Source organism: Rhinolophus sinicus, linkage group LG02 (genome assembly GCF_036562045.2).
Source record: "Rhinolophus sinicus isolate RSC01 linkage group LG02, ASM3656204v1, whole genome shotgun sequence".
In the NCBI taxonomy this organism is placed as follows: Eukaryota; Metazoa; Chordata; class Mammalia; order Chiroptera; family Rhinolophidae; genus Rhinolophus; species Rhinolophus sinicus.
In genome coordinates, this window is record NC_133752.1 from 192,268,947 (window position 1) to 192,286,930 (window position 17,984).

The 17,984-nt window shown below is 47.1% G+C and overlaps 2 protein-coding genes across 3 annotated transcripts in view; one reads left to right on the plus strand and one right to left on the minus strand.

The window, feature by feature from the left end:
- Positions 1–9,208, plus strand: KDELR3 (KDEL endoplasmic reticulum protein retention receptor 3). The gene is made up of 5 exons (XM_019734476.2): positions 1–280; positions 4,540–4,640; positions 6,557–6,715; positions 7,336–7,588; positions 8,423–9,208. The coding sequence occupies exons 1-5, from the start codon at positions 190–192 to the stop codon at positions 8,461–8,463; spliced, it is 645 nt and encodes a 214-aa protein (XP_019590035.1). The 5' UTR covers positions 1–189; the 3' UTR covers positions 8,464–9,208.
- The window catches only part of DDX17 (DEAD-box helicase 17), an 18,981-nt gene continuing 10,202 nt past the window's right edge, over positions 9,206–17,984 (minus strand). Inside the window, exons 11-13 of one of the 2 annotated variants that reach the window (XM_019734474.2) lie at positions 17,285–17,344; positions 13,160–13,396; positions 9,206–12,214 (exon numbers count right to left, since the gene is read on the minus strand). In XM_019734474.2, the coding sequence (XP_019590033.1) occupies positions 11,709–12,214; positions 13,160–13,396; positions 17,285–17,344 (803 nt within the window). In that variant the 3' untranslated portion in view covers positions 9,206–11,708. Of the gene's footprint in view, positions 12,215–13,153; positions 13,397–17,284; positions 17,345–17,984 lie in introns of both variants that reach the window. The other variant, XM_019734475.2, reaches the window with a different exon arrangement.

Sequence of the window (17,984 nt, forward strand, 5' to 3'; positions counted from 1 at the left end):
CTTGGCGCTGGGGCTGGCCTGGCCACGTCACCGCCGGGCCGAGAGAGCGCTGGCGGAGCGGCGGCGCCCGGGCGGAGTGCGGGGCGCTCCGGACCCACAGGCCGGGCGGTGGACGTGGCAGCCGCCTTGCCCGACAGAAAGTTTCCCTGGAGTTGGCTGCGCGAGGGCGCAGGGCGGGCGGGCTGGAACATGAACGTGTTCCGCATCCTCGGCGACCTGAGCCACCTCCTCGCCATGATCTTGCTCCTGGGGAAGATCTGGAGATCCAAGTGCTGCAAGGGTGAGGGGCGCCCCGGCGGGCGGTGGGGGACCCGGGAGCCAGCCTGCAGAGTTTGGGGGCGTCTGCTGATGACTGTTCAGGATGGAGACTTGGGCTTGAGCGTGACTGAAACAGTTTTTGCAAAGCTCAGCTTTCAGAGAAAATGGAAAGTTGTACCATTATCAGAGGGGGAGGACCCTGGAGATTATGGAGGGAGGGTGGGCTTGTGCTTTCAATCAACTGCCTCACCCCCATTGCCACTGCTAGTTGGAAGAGGACGGCCGTAAAGGGGAGGCGACACCCGAGTCCTGCCGTCATCCCCTTTGCTCCATGGGAGCAGCAGCAGTTGAGGCCCATTGTTCTCTCTGCCCGCAGTCAGGCTCAGGCTGGGGAATAGGAGGTGGAGGGACAGAGGAGGTAGGAACACAGTGGCCCCCAACTTTCAGTCTTCTTTCCTTCCCCTCACCGCTTTCTCCTGCGCCGTCTCAGACATCCCCCAAAGCTGGGCCCTCTTCCCTCTCCTGCCTGGGCCAGGCGGCAGTGATGTGGCAGGAGGCGCCAAGCCCTGCCCAGGTGGACATGGAGCTGCCCCTGAGCAGAAACCCAGGGAGCGCCCTGTTGCCGAGTAATCGCTGCCTTGCTGGGGGTTTGGATGAGTTTCAGGGCTGGCCTGGTGGTGGCCAAACAGACCCAGTGCATTAAGAGGCTGCCCAAGCCTCCTGCAGCCGTCTTTGTCCGCTAGTGTCCTGGAGATGCCCTTTCCTGTGCTGGGCACTGGGGTGAGGGGATACAGAGATGAGCGCAGGCTCCTCGTAGGGGCCAAGGAGGCAGAGCCGACCCCTGAAGGCTTGCTCTGTGCTGGGTCCTGGAGGACCGGCAGGGTGTCACCCAGCAAGGGTGTGCTGTGGAGGACACTGGGGGTGCAAAAGCCCAGAGGTCACAGAGGGCAGAGAATGCCCCAGGAAGGGTGAGCAGCCCAATTTGGGGGTGGTCTGGGAGGCAGATGAGTCTGGGGGGAGCGTGGTCCAAATGTGATAGGGCTTTGTCTGTCAACCTGGGAGTTAAGACTGGGGAGCCATGGAAGGTTTGGGAGTAAGAGAGGGGGCTTGGAAGGGGACCTGAAGCGTGTCACTCTAGAAGCTGTGTGCAGGAGCCGAGAAAGGAGGCAGAGAGCGCAGCAGGGAGGCCGCCAGCCTGGGAGGTTTGGTGGGGGTGTGGGATGGGTGCTGATGTGACGTTCATTGCAGAGGGAGTGATTCTAGACCTGGAGACCATTTGGGTTGGGGGTCCCTGGAAAGATAGGCACTCACTGTTCCCACTCAAGGGGATGAGAGCCACTGAGGGGGTGACAAGGGGCAGCAGGCTCCTGTGAGGGGAAGAACCTCGCTGGGACCTGTCCCTGCACTTCCACGGAGGACCTGGGAAGGGTGTACAGCCATGACTGGGAGGGGGCGCTGTTCCCCCACCCACTCTGCCAGGCCCTGTACTAGGCCCCTGGGATACAGCACAGGCAGTGGGCTTTCTAGCAGTGGGAGACCGCCAACAAGCAACAGTGGTAGCAACCAGGGAAATGATACGGTTTGTTAGAGGCGCTAAGGCTGTGGGAAGAGAAAGGACGGACCGGTGGTGGGGCCTGTGTGTGCGGAGAGGGACCAGCACAGGCCTGGATGAGGCCTGCGGAGGTGAGGCGCCTGGGTGCCAGCCGAGTCAGCCCCGAGGGGCAGGGCCTGGTGTGACCCCGCTGACTCAGCCATGAAGGCAGCAGGACACTGGGACTTTGTTCTTGCTCTGCCCCTGGCTCACTGTGTGCCCTTGGGCCTCAGTTTCCCCATCTGTTTTTTTTGGGAGGGAGGACTGGACCTGGTCAGTGGTCCTACATGTGCCTGGGACCCCTCAAGGACTCTGGCCAGGTTACCGGCTCATGTTGTCTTCCATATTCTGGGTCTCCATGCACAGCTTGCTTTGGTGAAAATTATTCACTGCTTTCAAAAGAGTGGGCAAATCATTGTGCTCCAGGTCACCAGGGCTCCCAGGCTCTGAGGAAGATATGAGCGAAGCACAGGGGTCTGACAGGCTGAGGATGGGGAGAGGGGAGGGGTGGGGGAAGGCTATGTGAAGGGGGTGGCCAGGCGTCCCCACCGGGGCTGCCTCCTGGACCTTCCCAGCCAGGCCTCTGTGAGGGCTCAGTGAGATGGTGTAGCAAGAGGCACAGCCCAGATCCGCTCAGTGTCGCCTGCCCCCAGGGGGCTCCTTCCCCCACAGCCGGCCAGCCAAGGCCCCAGGGTGGTACTCACTGAATCGTCTTCAGTCCTCACAGCAGTCCTGCCCCAGATGTGTGAAGGTGCCCATTTCACAGATGAGGGTCAAGGTTGCCATGCAGGTAGGAAAGTCGGCACATGGACCCCACGCTCTCCAGAATGTTAGGTGTTCATCCTCTGTCATTAAAAATGCCCCCCTCCCCAAATGTCCATCACCAGAGGAACAGTTAGATAAGGCTGTTCAGGCGTATGAAAGAACTAGACCCTGAATCAGGTACCATCACTTCTCAGTGCCAAACTCCCCAGTTGTTCCATTACATTTAGAATAAAATCCAGACATGTCACCATGGCTGCAGGGAGGGAGTGAGGAGAAGAGTGACCAGATGTGGGGTAAGGGGAACAGCTGGGAGCCCTCATGAGCCATGAGAAGGATTTGGATCTTTATTTTAAGGGCATTTGGGAGCCACTTAAGGGCTTTAAGCAGAGTTTTGTTTTACAAATAGCCTTTTAGTTGCTGGGTGGAATTGGGGGAGGGGTGGGCAGCCAGGAAGGACTTGGGAAGACCAATTGGGCGTCACTAGGGTAGGGTGGCTGGGCTGAGTGAGGGGCACTAGAGTAGGAGCAGTGGAGCTGAGAAATAGGGAGGGGGTGGGACCAAGGGGAGAGAGACTCAAGGAGGGCTCTTGGTTTTCTGGATGGTGGTGGCATATGAAGTAGGGGAGACAGAAGTGGCGGGGTTCAAGGGGGAGATGATGAGTTTGTTCAGGCAGGAATATATAGGTCAGAACTCGGAGGAGAGTCCAGAGCAGGAGTGTCCCTGGTGTGTGGGGTGAGATGGCAAAGGGACAGAAGGAGAAGAGAGGTTTGGGTGGCGAGGACAGGAACAGAGAGAGGAGGTCTGGGCAGGGGTGCAGCATACACGCCGTTTGGGATGGATGGACTGCTCAGCAGGCTCTTGAGAGATTGGGTGAGTGGGGACAGAGATGACCTTTGGATGCAGATACGTGGGCACGTTGATGGGAGTGGTTTGGTGAAGTCTCCAGACTGGTGTGGGCTTGAGGGGGCACGAGAAAAGGGAGGCGGGGCATCTGCTTACCTCACTCTGGAACCGCCTCCATGACATAACAAAAGTGGCCAAAAGGAGACTAGGAAGCAAGCCAGCTACGTGCAGCATCAGTTCCTGGATTGGATCCTGGAACGGGAAAAGGGCGTCACTGGGAAAACTGGTGAAGTCCAAATAAAGCCTGGAGTGTAGTCAATAGTGCTGTACCACCAAATTAACGAAGTCGATTTCTTCGATATGGTCAATGTTCTGTGACTATGCAACATGACAACACTAGGGGAAGCGGGGTGAAGGGTGTACGGGAACTCCGTACTGTCTTTACAACACGTCTGTAAATCTAAAATTATTTCAAAATAAAAAGTTAAGAAAGAAAGAGTCCAAAACAGGTGAGGAAATAGCATGGGAAGTATGACCCCGGTTTTGTCATCTCGATGCATCTGTATGTAGCATATGTGTCCACATGTGTCATGTGTATGGATAAGCCAACAGATCTGGAAGGACGCACACTGAGGCTTTGGGATTCAGGTGATGGCTGCTTTTTAATTTAAAGCTTTGTGTATTATCTGATTCTTATAAAGTCAGTGAGTTCTCCAGAAGACAGAGCTTGGGGGATTGTTAGTGGAGCTCGGGCGGTGGAATGAAGAGAAGCCACTACCCCCCACCAGGCCCGATCACACCACCCCTGCCACCCTTTCCAGAGCACACGTGGGGCACTGGGAATTCATATTTATTTGGAGACTGGGAGACACATTACAGCCTAATGAGGGGAACAGAGACTCAAGGGATCCAGTGGGAAGGGGTGCTTCCTGTCCTGCGGAGCTGCAGTGCCTGGACAGGGTGTCGTCCTTAAGGGCAACTGGACACTCTGGAGGTCTTTCCAGCTCAGGCTCCGGGCTGCTCGAGCGCGTGTGGCCTGGGTGTCTGTGTTCTCATTGTCTCCTGTCCCCCTCTGGCCACAGGCATCTCTGGGAAGAGCCAGATCCTTTTCGCTCTCGTCTTCACCACCAGGTACCTGGACCTGTTCACCAACTTCATCTCCGTCTACAACACAGTCATGAAGGTGAGGGGGTTGGGTGGCTGTGGGGCGGCTGCCGTCTCCCCCCACACCGTGAGACAGTACACATGGGAACTCAGGCCGCGGAGCCAGGCAGACCTGGTTTGAGTTGGCTTTGCTGCTAGCAGCTGCGGGCCTGGGGCCTGGGCAAGGTCTCGGACCTCTGGGTAGCTCAGTTTCCTCCTCTGAGAAATGAAGGTACTAGTATTTACCTCAGAGGGTTGTGTTGTGAAAATTAAACGAGGTAATACATGGAAATACAAAATAACTGTCATATATTAAACATTCAATAAAGGTTAGCTATTATAATAGTTACAAAACAAGCAAAGAATAAAACATGGTACCCTGAGCTTTCAAAGAACTTATTCAACCATCCATTTGACAAATACAGAGGGTGCTAAAAAAAATGAAGATACATTTTTTGAAAGGAACACACTATTAAAATTGTAATACTCAACATATACCGATAATAAAAGATGAATACAAGTCATGTTTGACTCCTGCAATTACAAGAGGCGCTCAAAGTGGTTCCCATCAGCGTCCAGACACTTCTGATTACGGCGAACTACTGCTTGAGCAACGCTGACCAAAGTGTCCACTTGGATGCATTATTTTGGCACCCCTGGTATGTAAAGTGCCCAATACCCAGAAGATATTTAATCAAAGCGAGTTCTTTTTCTCCTCATCAGGGATGTCCCTGTGGGATTCCAGGCATCTTGTTCCTAGGATTGGTGGGAGGAGGCGCCTGTTACCTGGGGGGTGTTGAACTCAGTGTGAACTTTAGTCTGAGGTCCTGAAGTCACTGTCTACTTAAACTCAACACACAAGTAGCAAACACCATCTGCTTAGTTCATTCTCTGCCCAAGGGTCTGGCATGGGCAGTCCTGGCAGGGACTGCAGACACGGCCCTTGGCACGACAGGATGAAATCTGGGAACTGCAAAGACATGTTTCCACACTTTTGCGAGATGAAGAAGTGATCACCACTTCCTTCTCTTTCACTCGTTTTCTGCTGGGCCCTGAGTGAGGCGCTGGGAATTCAGAAGTGGACAGGATGTGAACCTTCTTACAGGAACCCCGTCACAGGGGAGACAGACCGTGACACGGACCTTTACAGAACATGTGATCATGGGCAGTGTGAATAATTTCACATGGGGCTGTGGTGACACTGAGTATGTGTGCCTCATTCTGGTGAGAAAAAGACTTCGAGGAAATAACTTCACCTGAGTTTTTACATACATAGTTCTTTAGGCCAATGTAGTCCTGGACCATCAGCATCACGTAGGAACTTGCTAGAAATTCAAGTCCTCAGGTCCACTCAGACCTGCTAAATCAGAAGCTGTGGGGGCAGGGGAAGGGGCAGCCATCAATGTGACTTTGATGCACATTCAAGTTTGAGAACCGCTGGCCTCTAGGTTTGAGAGGCCAGATCATAAAATCATTATATGCTGGAGGACAGCTAGTGTCGTTGGGAAAAGAGCTTTTCTGAAGGAGCAGTGATCAACTGACTCAAGGGGTGTTAGTCCTCGTGGAAGAATGTTCACAAAGTCACTGCTACACACCCAGGAAGTTGAGGTTTTAACTGCCCTGGACCGCCACTGCTAAATCCTCCGACGGAGACCAATTCCGGCTTCTTTTGCTTCACGCTTTGCAGTGAGGAGACAGACTCCTGGACACCTTTCGAGTCTTCATGGTAGCACAATCAGTCCCAGTCAGGAGCTCAGAGTCACTTCACAAAGGCTCATTAGCTTCGGGCTCTAGGCCACTGGGCCTAAGAGAAATTGCCAACCCGTTTCATCCCTTCCCTCTTGAGGCAGAGCACTAACGCTTAGGTTTCGCACGTCCCCACTCAGGGTGGCTTTGGAGCCCAGCACACAGGCAGGGAAATGACTTCACCAATCCCACGCCTCTCCCCCTTTGCAGGTGGTTTTCCTGCTCTGTGCTTATGCCACAGTGTACATGATCTACGGGAAATTTCGGAAAACGTTTGACAGTGAGAATGACACATTCCGCCTGGAGTTCCTGCTGGTCCCTGTCATTGGCCTCTCGTTCCTTGAGAATTATAATTTCACTCCCCTGGAGGTAAGGAAAGGGACCCCGAGTCCTAATTCTGAGGAAAACACGCTCCCTAACATCCTGCCCTCCTAACGTCCGGGCTTGCTTTCTGCTACAACCGCAACTGTGACTCATGTTAAGTTTAGCAATTAGCCACAAGCTACCCGTACCACTCCACCTGAAAATGGGCACATCTGGCGATGTTCATAAAGCAGGCATCACAGCACTTAGGGCTGTTGGAACCTTGTGGCCAATAGGTGATTCATGGCCATGAGGACGCAGTCCAGGTTGAGACTTCAACTCAGCAGATCTGGGGTGCAGGGCAAGAACCGCAGGAGATTCTAGTGTTCATGACTATATTTGGAGAAACATGGCCTCAATTAAGGCAAGTTTATACAAGAAAATTCTGCATTGAAAAAATTATGTGCTATAGAAATGTTCATGTGAAAAAAGCAGTATGCTTAAATCTTCAAAATTTTTTTTGTATTTAGAGAAAGGGGTCGAATGCTATGCTGATTAAAATGTTAAAAATTGTTAAGAACGTGACTTATTTACTGTATTCTCTCGAGTGAACATATTTTAGTAATTCTTTTAAAGTGACGGGCCCCTTCTGGGTTGTCATCAGCCTTCTCATCTCCTTGGCTCAGATCCTCTGGACTTTCTCTATCTACCTGGAGTCGGTGGCCATCCTGCCCCAGCTCTTCATGATCAGCAAGACTGGAGAGGCCGAGACCATTACTACCCACTACCTGTTCTTCCTGGGGCTATACCGGGCGCTCTACCTGGCTAACTGGATCAGGCGATACCAGACTGAGAATTTCTATGACCAAATTGCAGTGGTGTCTGGAGTGGTACAAACCATCTTCTACTGTGACTTCTTCTACTTGTATGTGACCAAAGGTAGGTGCTGGGAGTAGTGTTGCTGGCACTGGCCCCACGGGGTATTCATCCACTCAGGGTCTGAGGGCAGGAAGTGACAGAGGTTAAGTCTTTGGACCTCTCAGTGCTTATTCTAATGGGGCAAGACAAGTATTTTCAGGAAACACTAAGCGCCATGAAAAAAAAGACCGAATAGGATAGTTATGTACAGCGCAAAACGTATGCAGGGAAGACAGCTATGAAGTAACATGACAAAAGTTAGGAAAATACAGAAAACCATTCTGGAGAGAACAGCTTATGTATAAGCCCCAAGGCAAGAGCAGGCCTCGTGTGATCAAGGACAAAAAGGCTAGTGTGGTCATAAATTTATAAACCCAGAGGTATCAGAAGTCAAGCAAAACCAGTCACAGAAGGTCCTCACAGCCTGGGTAAGGGGTTTGTTTGCATTGCATTTTGATTGCAAAGGGCTGCTATTGGAGGGGTTGTTTAAACAACCAATCCACCAGGTGCTACGTAGGGAAAAAAAGCAGCCACAGCAGGAAACTAGTTATGGGGCAGCTGCAACCAGCCAGGAAGAGGTCATCAGTGGAAAGAGGGACATGGAATTGGGGGTTGCTGATAGCCTGGGTGTGAAACGTGGGTCAGATGCTCAACTTCCAGCCTAACGGGGTGGCAGTGATGGTCAGTAAGCAAGACGGGGGTCAGTGAGTCTGTAGTTAACCTGGCAGGAAGGTTTCCCGTTGGCTTCAACCTCTGAATGCCTGTGAACAGGGCATTAGAGATACTAAGATCATGCAGAGATCTAGTCCTTTCATCAGGATGGTCAATTCTAATTTCATCTTCATTTTCTTCTAGTCCTTAAAGGAAAGAAGTTAAGTCTTCCGGTGCCAATTTGAGGTCCTCAGAGATGTCCTACAGCTCAAGGACGCAACGCCAACTATTTAAAATGTTCTACTGGGTGACTTATACATGACTCAGATGTTAAAATTAAAGCCAGAAAAATGAAAATAGTGTGGATTTCAGCAAAGCATTGATCCTTCTATCTAGAAGCCCTTCTCATCAATACATCCCTTATGAGGTAATGAAAACCTTGGCCAATTAACACAAATACGGGACCGCACGTCAACTGGAACAAGAAACCCTGGGTGCCTCACCCATGAATGGATCAAATAAGCCATTGATCTCTAAACTCCGAGTGCAACACTCATGCCAAGAACAGTCCATCTCAACCAGGAAAGATGTCCGAGTACAAGGCAAGCCACATTTACCAGCTTTGGCAAGACTTCAGCACTTCTATGCCTCACCTTTAAAATCTACTTGAGTCCTATTGTAGTACAAGGTAGTCCCACACTCAGTACCGTAATCCCAAGTCACAACCCCCTGTGGGTACCATTAGCATGTATTTTACGGGAGTGGGGGGGGGGGGAGGGACGACAATATACCCAAGCTTTTACCTGTCTTGTTGCTTTGTCACTCAAATTTTTGCATTAAGACCAATCAATCCCACCTCCCTTTCACATTTTTAGGTGCTAAGGTGATTTCCAACATCCCAACCTTGGCCTGAAGCAAATAAAAATTAAGAGGACTATCACTGGACTCTAGTCAGAGAATTTTTAAGCAATAAAACGCTCGGCACCGTAATTGTCAACAGTGTTTTATTTATACCTACAAAAGAAAACAAGATGGTATCAAAAGGACGATTTACAAACTAATAGCAACATAGTTTTTAGCATCCTGTGCCTGAACATCACACATCTACAAATCTTTCAAGTCTTAACGCAACAGGAATGTGTTCAGAGACCAGCAAGGACGTGAATAGAGCTCTGATCCCGAGCAAAAGCCACCAACCTTTTTAGATGAGAGCAGTCCACACACACAATGAGCTGTTAGGGAGGGACTGGGGAGAAGCAGCCCCAAAGCTTAATATTGAAATCCTTTCCCTAAATGGGTTTCCACCACGACCACATACCTAACATCAAATGAGATCTCTTCTGCTCAGGTTCTGAAAGCAAAGGCAGAACCTTATTATGAGTGACAGACACAGAGGCAGCAGTTTCTTTCGAGCTACAGGAAAAACTCTGCTCGATTCCAGCTGTACTCAGTCCACACTAGCTTTAAGATTTGGAATATGCTGATATTTTGACTATATGATTACATCACTGGTGGGTAAAAGGGAAGCAAGCAGACCAAATACCACTTGCTTGCCCAGAAACCTTTCCCGAAAAGGGATGCTTATAAGACCTGTAAGAATAGGACACCCCCACCGGAGGCACCGGTTTTTAAAAAAAAACCCAAATTTTGGTGCAGAGATATCTCTAATGGACTGGTCAGTGCTTACACGAAAAACTTCTGTGTGTGTGTGTGGGGACACTTTGGTTTGAAAGCGCAGAGCAGTTTTGCCACGTTTTTCCTGTGCCTACTATTCCCCCCTCGGTCTAAACTTCTATAAGTGGAAAAAGAAGAAAAGTTAAGGAAGAAAACAGGGGGACAAAAAGATGTCCAAGTTCTTACATGCATATACTTCAGCTTATGCTGACAACCTACCTGTATGTTGCACATTCAAGCATACTTTCAGAACCCCTCAGAAATAATCCTTTCTCTCCCCCTGAAGAACTTAAAAAGGAAAACAAAAAACCTCAAGTATTTAGATATTTGGATCTTACAAACCAGCAAGCACTCTCAGGCCTTAGCCCAAGAATGCAGTGGAGCCTTCCCCCTTTAAGTACATTGTCAATGAACAATACTGATGACAGCACTGCAAAATGAAGTTTCACACTAGGTATGGAAGAGGTTTCTGGGGCTGTCTGATCTCCCTGTCCTGTTATGAGTGAACCCAAGAGCAGAAGATTCTTTCCAGGCCTGTCACAGGAAGTCTCGGTAAATCAATCAGTATTACTATGAAGGGGATGAACTCACCTACCTTTAGATGGAGGAAAAGTAAAAAGACTTAGGCTTTAGTTCTCTGTAACTTTTCTTAAGCACTACCTACCTGTAAAAAGCTGAGTGCAAAAGGATGCCGAGGAAAATTTGCATCCAAAAGCTGTTACAAAGCACTGCAGAGAACAGAGTATAAAGAGAGTTAAGAGTTCTTTCTTAATAAACCCTTGAGATTCTTTAAGATAACTTGGCCAAAAGGGCTGAGGAGCTGGCCAAGAGCTGCTTTTATTTTAGCTCTAGAGTCTAAAATTTGCCCACTGAATATACTGTTTATAATTAAAGGTGTTTTTTACACTGCAAGTGAATGCATATTTAACTGGTTAATAAATTTCCAGTGAGCATTTATGTTCATTCTGCTCACAGCAGCTGTCTGGTTGGAAAATGAATTTCACAGATGGTCCCTGTTTATACGGGGAAGAATAGGCAGCTTCCACCCAGGTGCTGAGATGCTACATTTAACCAATGCAATAAACACTTGGGGTTTTTAATTTAAAAGATACACTTAAAAAATTCAGACTCGGGAATTCAATTTCTAACCTGACACTAAAATGGTTCCTTTTCAATAATTGGGAAGGGAGAAGGCAGAGTGTAAGGGAGACAAAACGAATTAGGAATTTTTAAACTGCTGAATGCACTTCTAACAAGCAACCAGCCAAAATGGCAATGGCAAAGAACTGTCTTAAAAACTCATCAGGCCTGAGGAAGCCTGCTCCAGCTTGAGAAACATTAAAAAGCATGACGGAAAATGTGCAGGGAACTCCCTCTTGATTTTCTAACTGAGTAATGAGAGCAATTTAAAGCACAGATGCCATCTTCTTCTGCAGAACTCAACCCTCTACCCTCCCCTACCCACCCCCCCAACTCAGGACAACAAAAAAGGGCTCCCACAAAAGGGCCTAATACCTTGCTTTTTCTTTTAAGATGAAAAATAGCTCAAATATCCTCAACATGCAAGAAGTTGGGGGGGAAAAAAAACTCTTCCAGTCAGCTATATATATATTTTTTTACAAAATCTGTTATTACAGACTGGATCAATTTGGCGGGCTGAAGAAACCTGGCAGTGAATTCTAACTAATCTGCAGGAAAGACAAACCACAATGGCTGGGATAAAAAATAAAAAAGAAAAGGGGAGAGGAAAAACAGGGAAAGACAGCGTTCCTTTAAATGTAGTAAGTCTGCATAAGTCATTACCACTCGAGTGGTTTCATTTACGTGAAGGAGGAGGGGGAGGAGGTGGGGGAGGGTATTGGTAGGCAGTCTGCCCCATGTAACCTATCATATTGGTAGCTCCCGGAGGCTGTGCAAACTGTTGTGACATCAGTGGCTGTGGTTGCTGCCCAGACCGGCCTATCCCACTAAACTGCTGGCTAGAGCTCTGTGAACTTCTCCCAGTTGAAGCGGTGGTACTAGCCCCGTAAGTGCCAGCGCCATATTCTGGGGCTGTATAGCCACTGGTGCCATAAGCAGCTGCCCCATAGGTGCCTTGACTATAGGTGTATTGGCCTGCTTGTGCTCCAAAGGCAGAATTGGGACTTCCATAGCCACTGCCGTTAGCGTAAGCGGCTCTATCGGTCTCACTACGATCCCGATAGCTCGCAGAGTCTCTCCGGCCACCATCCTTGACTCCTCGAAGCCTGCGGTCACACTCATCCTGATACATCAGATTGGGGTTGTTGGCTGAAGAAGCGGTCCGGTATCGAGAACGACCTCCTGATGGGAGGATACAAGGGATTTTTAATGCCAGACATACGAACCGAACATATTCTTCTACTAGGTACAAAGGTATTCAACATTTTTTACTGATCTTTAGTTAGGCGAGCTTCCAAATCAGTACTTAAAAAATATGCCATAATTTTCATCTTGAATGGGACACATTCAAAAGAATGGTAATCATTAAGGATATTCAACTTCTCACCCATTTAGGACTTTACTTGAGGATTACCAAGAAGCACAATCTTAAAAATGTAGGAACAATGATAAATAGAGGTTTAGGTAACTTACCATAGGTTTAAATAAAAAAAGAAAAAAAAAAGAAAGCTAAGCCCAAACCACCATGAAGGGGTTGAGCTTTTACCAGAGCACAGTGGTTCTGAAGTGTTGCTTTGTGGACCTAACTGCACCAGAATCATCTCATAAATCTTAGGAAAGAAGTTCAGGTTCCTAGCTCAATTCCAAACCCACTAAAAAAAAAAAAATCTTTACTTTTAAGACTGCTCAAGTAATTCTGATATAGAACTTAAACATGCAGTAAGTTGAGGCAAAAAAGACCAAACTTGTAGTCAGGAGGCCTAGGTCCGAGTGTATTTTGCAGCTAATATTCAGATCCAACAGCTATCTATGCCTGTTCTACTACCATAAAACGGTGTAAAATTCAGTATTAAAAGCAACCCTAATTCAGCTTAATTTTGAACATGCACCATGTACTTCAAAATACAAAGGCCAGTTTTATATCATCTATAGAAACATGCTGCAAAAGGACAATCAGGGCAGGCCCGAACTTTCCTTCGTCTTACTCAGGAGAGACTATGAAAACGACAGGCCCTGCCCTTTGCTCCTCAGCCACGTCCTCCGGCCGTCACAGGATGAAACACACAGGACACAGAGAACACAGAGATACCTTGGCAGTACCTGGACAACTCCAGGACTTACCCTTACCCCCTCCTCCGCCGCCGCCTCTGTGGTCCACCAGCTGCATCAGCTTTGGATTGATGGCCTGGTTGGCTTCTTCCAGCACCTTGATCAACTCCCTGGCCTGCTTTAGGTTTCCCGGGGTGAAGAAGGTGTAGGCGGTGCCCTTGTTGGTGCTGCGGGCGGTTCGGCCAATGCGGTGCACATAGTCCTCGGAGCTGTTTGGATAGTCGTAGTTGATCACAAACTTGACATCTTCCACATCTTCCAAGCCGACGGTGAGTCAGTGTGGAGGTTGACGTGGCAGGGAAAGAGAAGGACATGCCAACGACAGGTGGGAAGCACGAATGCAGATGACAGCAAGAGGAGAGAAGGTTAAGTTAGCAACCACTCTGAACAGGAACAAAAAAAGACTCATCCCAACAGAGTAAAAGAGGATTAATGATTCTCGGGACATGCATAGGCAGTGGCGTCTTGATCAGCTATAAAATCCTAAAGGAATCCCATTCAACCATCCCTACTCCTGCCTCTGCTGTAGTTTAACCAATAGAGAGACAGGAGTTACACCAAATTCCAGCTCTATCCTTTTCAAAACTGGAACATAGAAGACCACTATTAAGTCACAAGGCCGAATCACTTCTACTCTGTTGGGAGAAGCCTGGCAAAATCTACCAGTAATATACAAACTTACCTTTAAACCAGTCACAGAGCAAAATGAAAAAAGAAACTTCATATACTGTATTACTACATTTTTAAGGAGACTTAATCAAAATACGTAATTTTTTGCTTTTGTATTTTTAAAAACTAATCAGAGTCCAAGTGAACATCTAGTTTCCTTTGCAGAAATATCCAAATTATCTTTCCCCTTTCAATTACAAAAGCACATTACACTAAAATTTCACTGTACTAACAAGCCCAGCTCTGCCAAATGAGGTTTTTTGCTCAACTCAAGGTTATTTTAACTCAGTACTTGCTTCAATTATTAAAGATTGTCTACGTAACCTGGGAAATTAAGTAGCCAGAGTGTGGGAAAAACCATGAAACCTTGAGACACAAGTTTAATGTTCTGTCCACTGCTGGGAATTGGGTTGAAAAACCTCCTAATGCTTCAAGTATGTAAATGTTAGTGTAATGCTTTCAGCTAAATGTATATTACTACCTACTTAAACAAACAAATTTAAGAATATAACAAAGAATCCTAATGTTTTGTGGAAAAAAAATCTGCATTTTACAAAGAATATTCAGAAAATATCCTAGATAAAACACAGATTTTTGTGATATAAATAATTAAAAAGCATTCTCTGTTTGTTACCAGACCGATGCACACTCCCTCCTCCTTTGGGAAACCGCTGCAGCCGATCCCGTCTCTTTGCCTTTTATTTTTGGCGGCCTCCTTTCGAAAACTCCGCCTTCTGACACGGGACCACTGGAGCGCGGGGAGCATGCATCAAGGGTCCGTGGCAGTGAGAAGTCCCCACACACGCTCGCTCTGTGAACTGGCTTAGATGCTTCTCTGTAGCCCCATTTGGTTGCCAAGCGCCGGAGAACCTGGGTTCGGGTAAAAATTTCAGGTCCTCCAACGCCTCCCCCAAGGATAATTGGGGTGATTGTAGAAAAAAATAATTAAAAAAATGTAAGTTACATCCAAAGGGTCAGACTGCATCTATTGCCCAGACTAGATTAATTTCAGGGGGAACGGGGTGATGATTAAAAAAAAAAAAAATTCAGCTATTGTTAAAGGGCCTGTGAAGAAAGGGGCATTATGTCTGTTTCTTATTACAATAAAGGCTCCTCAGTCTTTACTGACCCCTAAAGTCCTGAAATCACACCAGAAAGACGAGAAGGCAGTCATCACAGGGGGCAGCGTGAGTCTCCGGCTAGGGTTGTTGATGCAACAAGGGAAAAACAAAAATATGCAGGGCCGGGATGGATGTGAGATGGGGGTGGGGTGGGGTGGGAAATTATGCTCCATGATCACATCTTCAGAGCTAGGCAAGTGCTCCTCAGTCAATCCCACTGTGTGACCACGGGCACACGGGCACAGAGCAAGCTACATTACTGCACTGGATGCCCAGACGTGTGCTTTCCTAGCAGGAAGTCACCGGTTCACATACTACTACTTGGGGAGTATCTCTGGAGGGATTCAATAGAGGGCAGACATAGGGGTGCAAGTTCTTCAACTAGAAAGGTGTCCTGTGTGTGCACACAGAGCTGGCTGAGGACACTTAAGGGCAAGCGCAGAATTTGATTTTCTCCAGTCAAGCCTGCCCTGTTATTTGTGCACGGCCACAATATTCTCTTGCTGCCTTTAGAGAAGATGCTGTAGCAGGGTGAGAAAGTGCAAAGTTAATGCTTTGGCCAGCTGCCTAGAACAGCAACTTTTTGTCTGGCAAGCCCTACGACATGGCCTCAATCTTCCATCACTAACGGGGAAGGACTGAGACTGGCTAAGAGGCTCATCTAGAGCTGCTTCGGGCCAATGGAGATTTGTCTCGGCCATGTATTGAGTGATCTGCAGCTGATAGCAAAGCTTCTGTTAGAAAACAAAACAAAATAAATTCAATACTTTTAGCTTAACAGTGTGTAGTTTAAACCAAAAAAAAGGAAAAATCAAAAATATCCCAGTGGAAAGGGAGTAATAAAATAGTGGTTTCCTGAGGATGACTAGTGTTAACAGTATGGGAATCAAAGAACTTACCTGAAGGGAACATACAAGAAGCCATCGCTCGACAGGAAGTGAAAAAAGGCCTGGTGACTCAGCTGAAAATTGCACCCCTGTCTATGAGGTAGAAGCCTTCACTTTCCAGGATCTTGTAGGACCTTGGTCAGCATTCTGCCATTTTGGTGGGTTTTCCCCCTCCTTTTGATTTTTACAAGGCAGCAAACAAAGGGGCCCAAAACAAGCACTGATGTTGAGTAACAAGAAACAGACTCAGGTACCTTCCCTCTCCCCTCACTTGGATGAGTGGGGGTGGGATGAAGAGTCTAAGTTATTCTAATGGTAGCCAATTGATTTGGTTTAGAAATGCAGGGGGACATAAACAAATATTTTTAATTGTCTAGGCAAGATGCACAAAGAAGCTACCAGCACATAGCAAGCCTGTTTAAAAACCACCATCCCTGAAAGCTTTTATGTGAACTGCTTTCAGGCCTCAGCCTCTTCTCCCAACAGGCTCAAGTTCTAACCGCACAGATCCAGACATGACCTCAAGAGGGCAGAGACAACTTTCAGTCATGGCTGCCGGTCACCACCTCTGAAGGACGGAATGATGAGTGCAATGTATAAGAAATCTTCGTCACTTTTGTATTCCACTTTGAATACTTGTTCTCTTTATGTTAAATATTATAAGGGAATATGGTACTTCTCACCGTACTGGGCAAGATATTAAATACATACCAATAATTTAAAGATATCTTTGTGACAGAAATAATCTCGTTTTTTAAATATAAGTTTTGAGTTACCTCTGTTTAAGCTCAGAATAGGCTAAAGTACCACAAAGTAGCTCTACATTTAAATCGTAACAGATTGAAAACCCCAGAACACCAGCCTCAAATTAACTTCTTAAATTGGAAGACAGCACATGGATGATGAGTATGGGGGTGGGGGGGGTGACTGAGTGCCCATAATTTTACTTCAGTAAATAAAATTGGGCAATGCAGATTTAATTGCTGAATGACACTGTGTTTGGAGACTTATTAAATCCCAAGAATATGTTATGTTGGCATTCATGGACTTGGACCTCCATAAGGAGAGGAATCACTGGAAAAACGAGCTCTAACAGCTAGGTTCAATTAGCTCACCCTATCCAGCCAGAGAACAGATAAAACCAGGAAGAAGTTGAGCTGTTCAACTGAATGTCTCCTCTCCCTCTAACTGTTTGAATAGTCATGCCTAGGCCTTGCTGCAGTCCAAAGTCTGTTTGTTAGGAGCAGGAAGAGACTTCGAAAATAAAAGAAAAAAAACAAAACCCCCAAAACGCCAAGTTTAAAAAAAAAGAAATTGTGGGGGCGGGGGGAGAATCACACTTTGTATTCTTCTCTTTTAAATATTTATCCAAACACACATATATACAACTCTAATTTGAAACGACAAACAAATCCGTAAACCAAAAGATACATATACCATTGACAGAGACACCTATCTATACAAACCTAGCCCACGGGAGGCTACATCTGTGGCAATGAGGATGGGAGCCTTTCCAGAACGGAACTCTGCAGAACAAGAACGACATTATGAAAACCAAGCTATACATTGAAGGCTAAGTGATATCTTTAAAAAAACGATCAAATAAACATTCCTAGCTATATGACCCTTTTATCCTACCATGGTAAAATTTCAAGTAATGGTGTCAGAGTCTTTTAAATTTAAAGGAAATAGTCATTACTCTGCAAATCTTTATTGCACTCTCTTTCAGAGGGGCAATAAACAAAAAGTTACCTCTAATAATGAAATACTATTAGAACGGCGTGGCAGTTAGTAACAAAATTACATGATACAGAATTTTTTTCCTCTTAAATTATGACACCAAAGTTGCCTCCCAAATGAAATAAAACCAAATTTGGCAGGCGGGTGGGGGGAATTTAAAAAGATGTGGAATGAAAGGCAAAACCATAGTTTCCCATGAAATAATAGAAAAAAATATATATTGGTTTCTGTCCCCAGTTCTGACACAGAGCTCCTCAAACCCTTATAAATAGCGATGCTAGGAGAATCTTTTATTCTAATATTTAGTCATTGACCCAGGTTCCTGACAGGGTTCCTAAATCCCTCGCATCTCCTGGGTGAGAAGAGTGTGTTTTGTTCTGAAGAGGTGACACTTACTGGGCTCTAGAATAGCTCGATGGGGGCTAG

Bases quoted from the DNA above. Each gene is read 5' to 3' on its own strand.
- KDELR3 (XM_019734476.2), top strand. From the start codon at position 190: ATGAACGTGTTCCGCATCCTCGGCGACCTGAGCCACCTCCTCGCCATG. The intron at 4,641-6,556 runs GTGAGGGGGTTG...CCCCCTTTGCAG, and splicing joins TCTACAACACAGTCATGAAG to GTGGTTTTCCTGCTCTGTGC. The intron at 7,589-8,422 runs GTAGGTGCTGGG...ATTTTCTTCTAG, and splicing joins CTACTTGTATGTGACCAAAG to TCCTTAAAGGAAAGAAGTTA.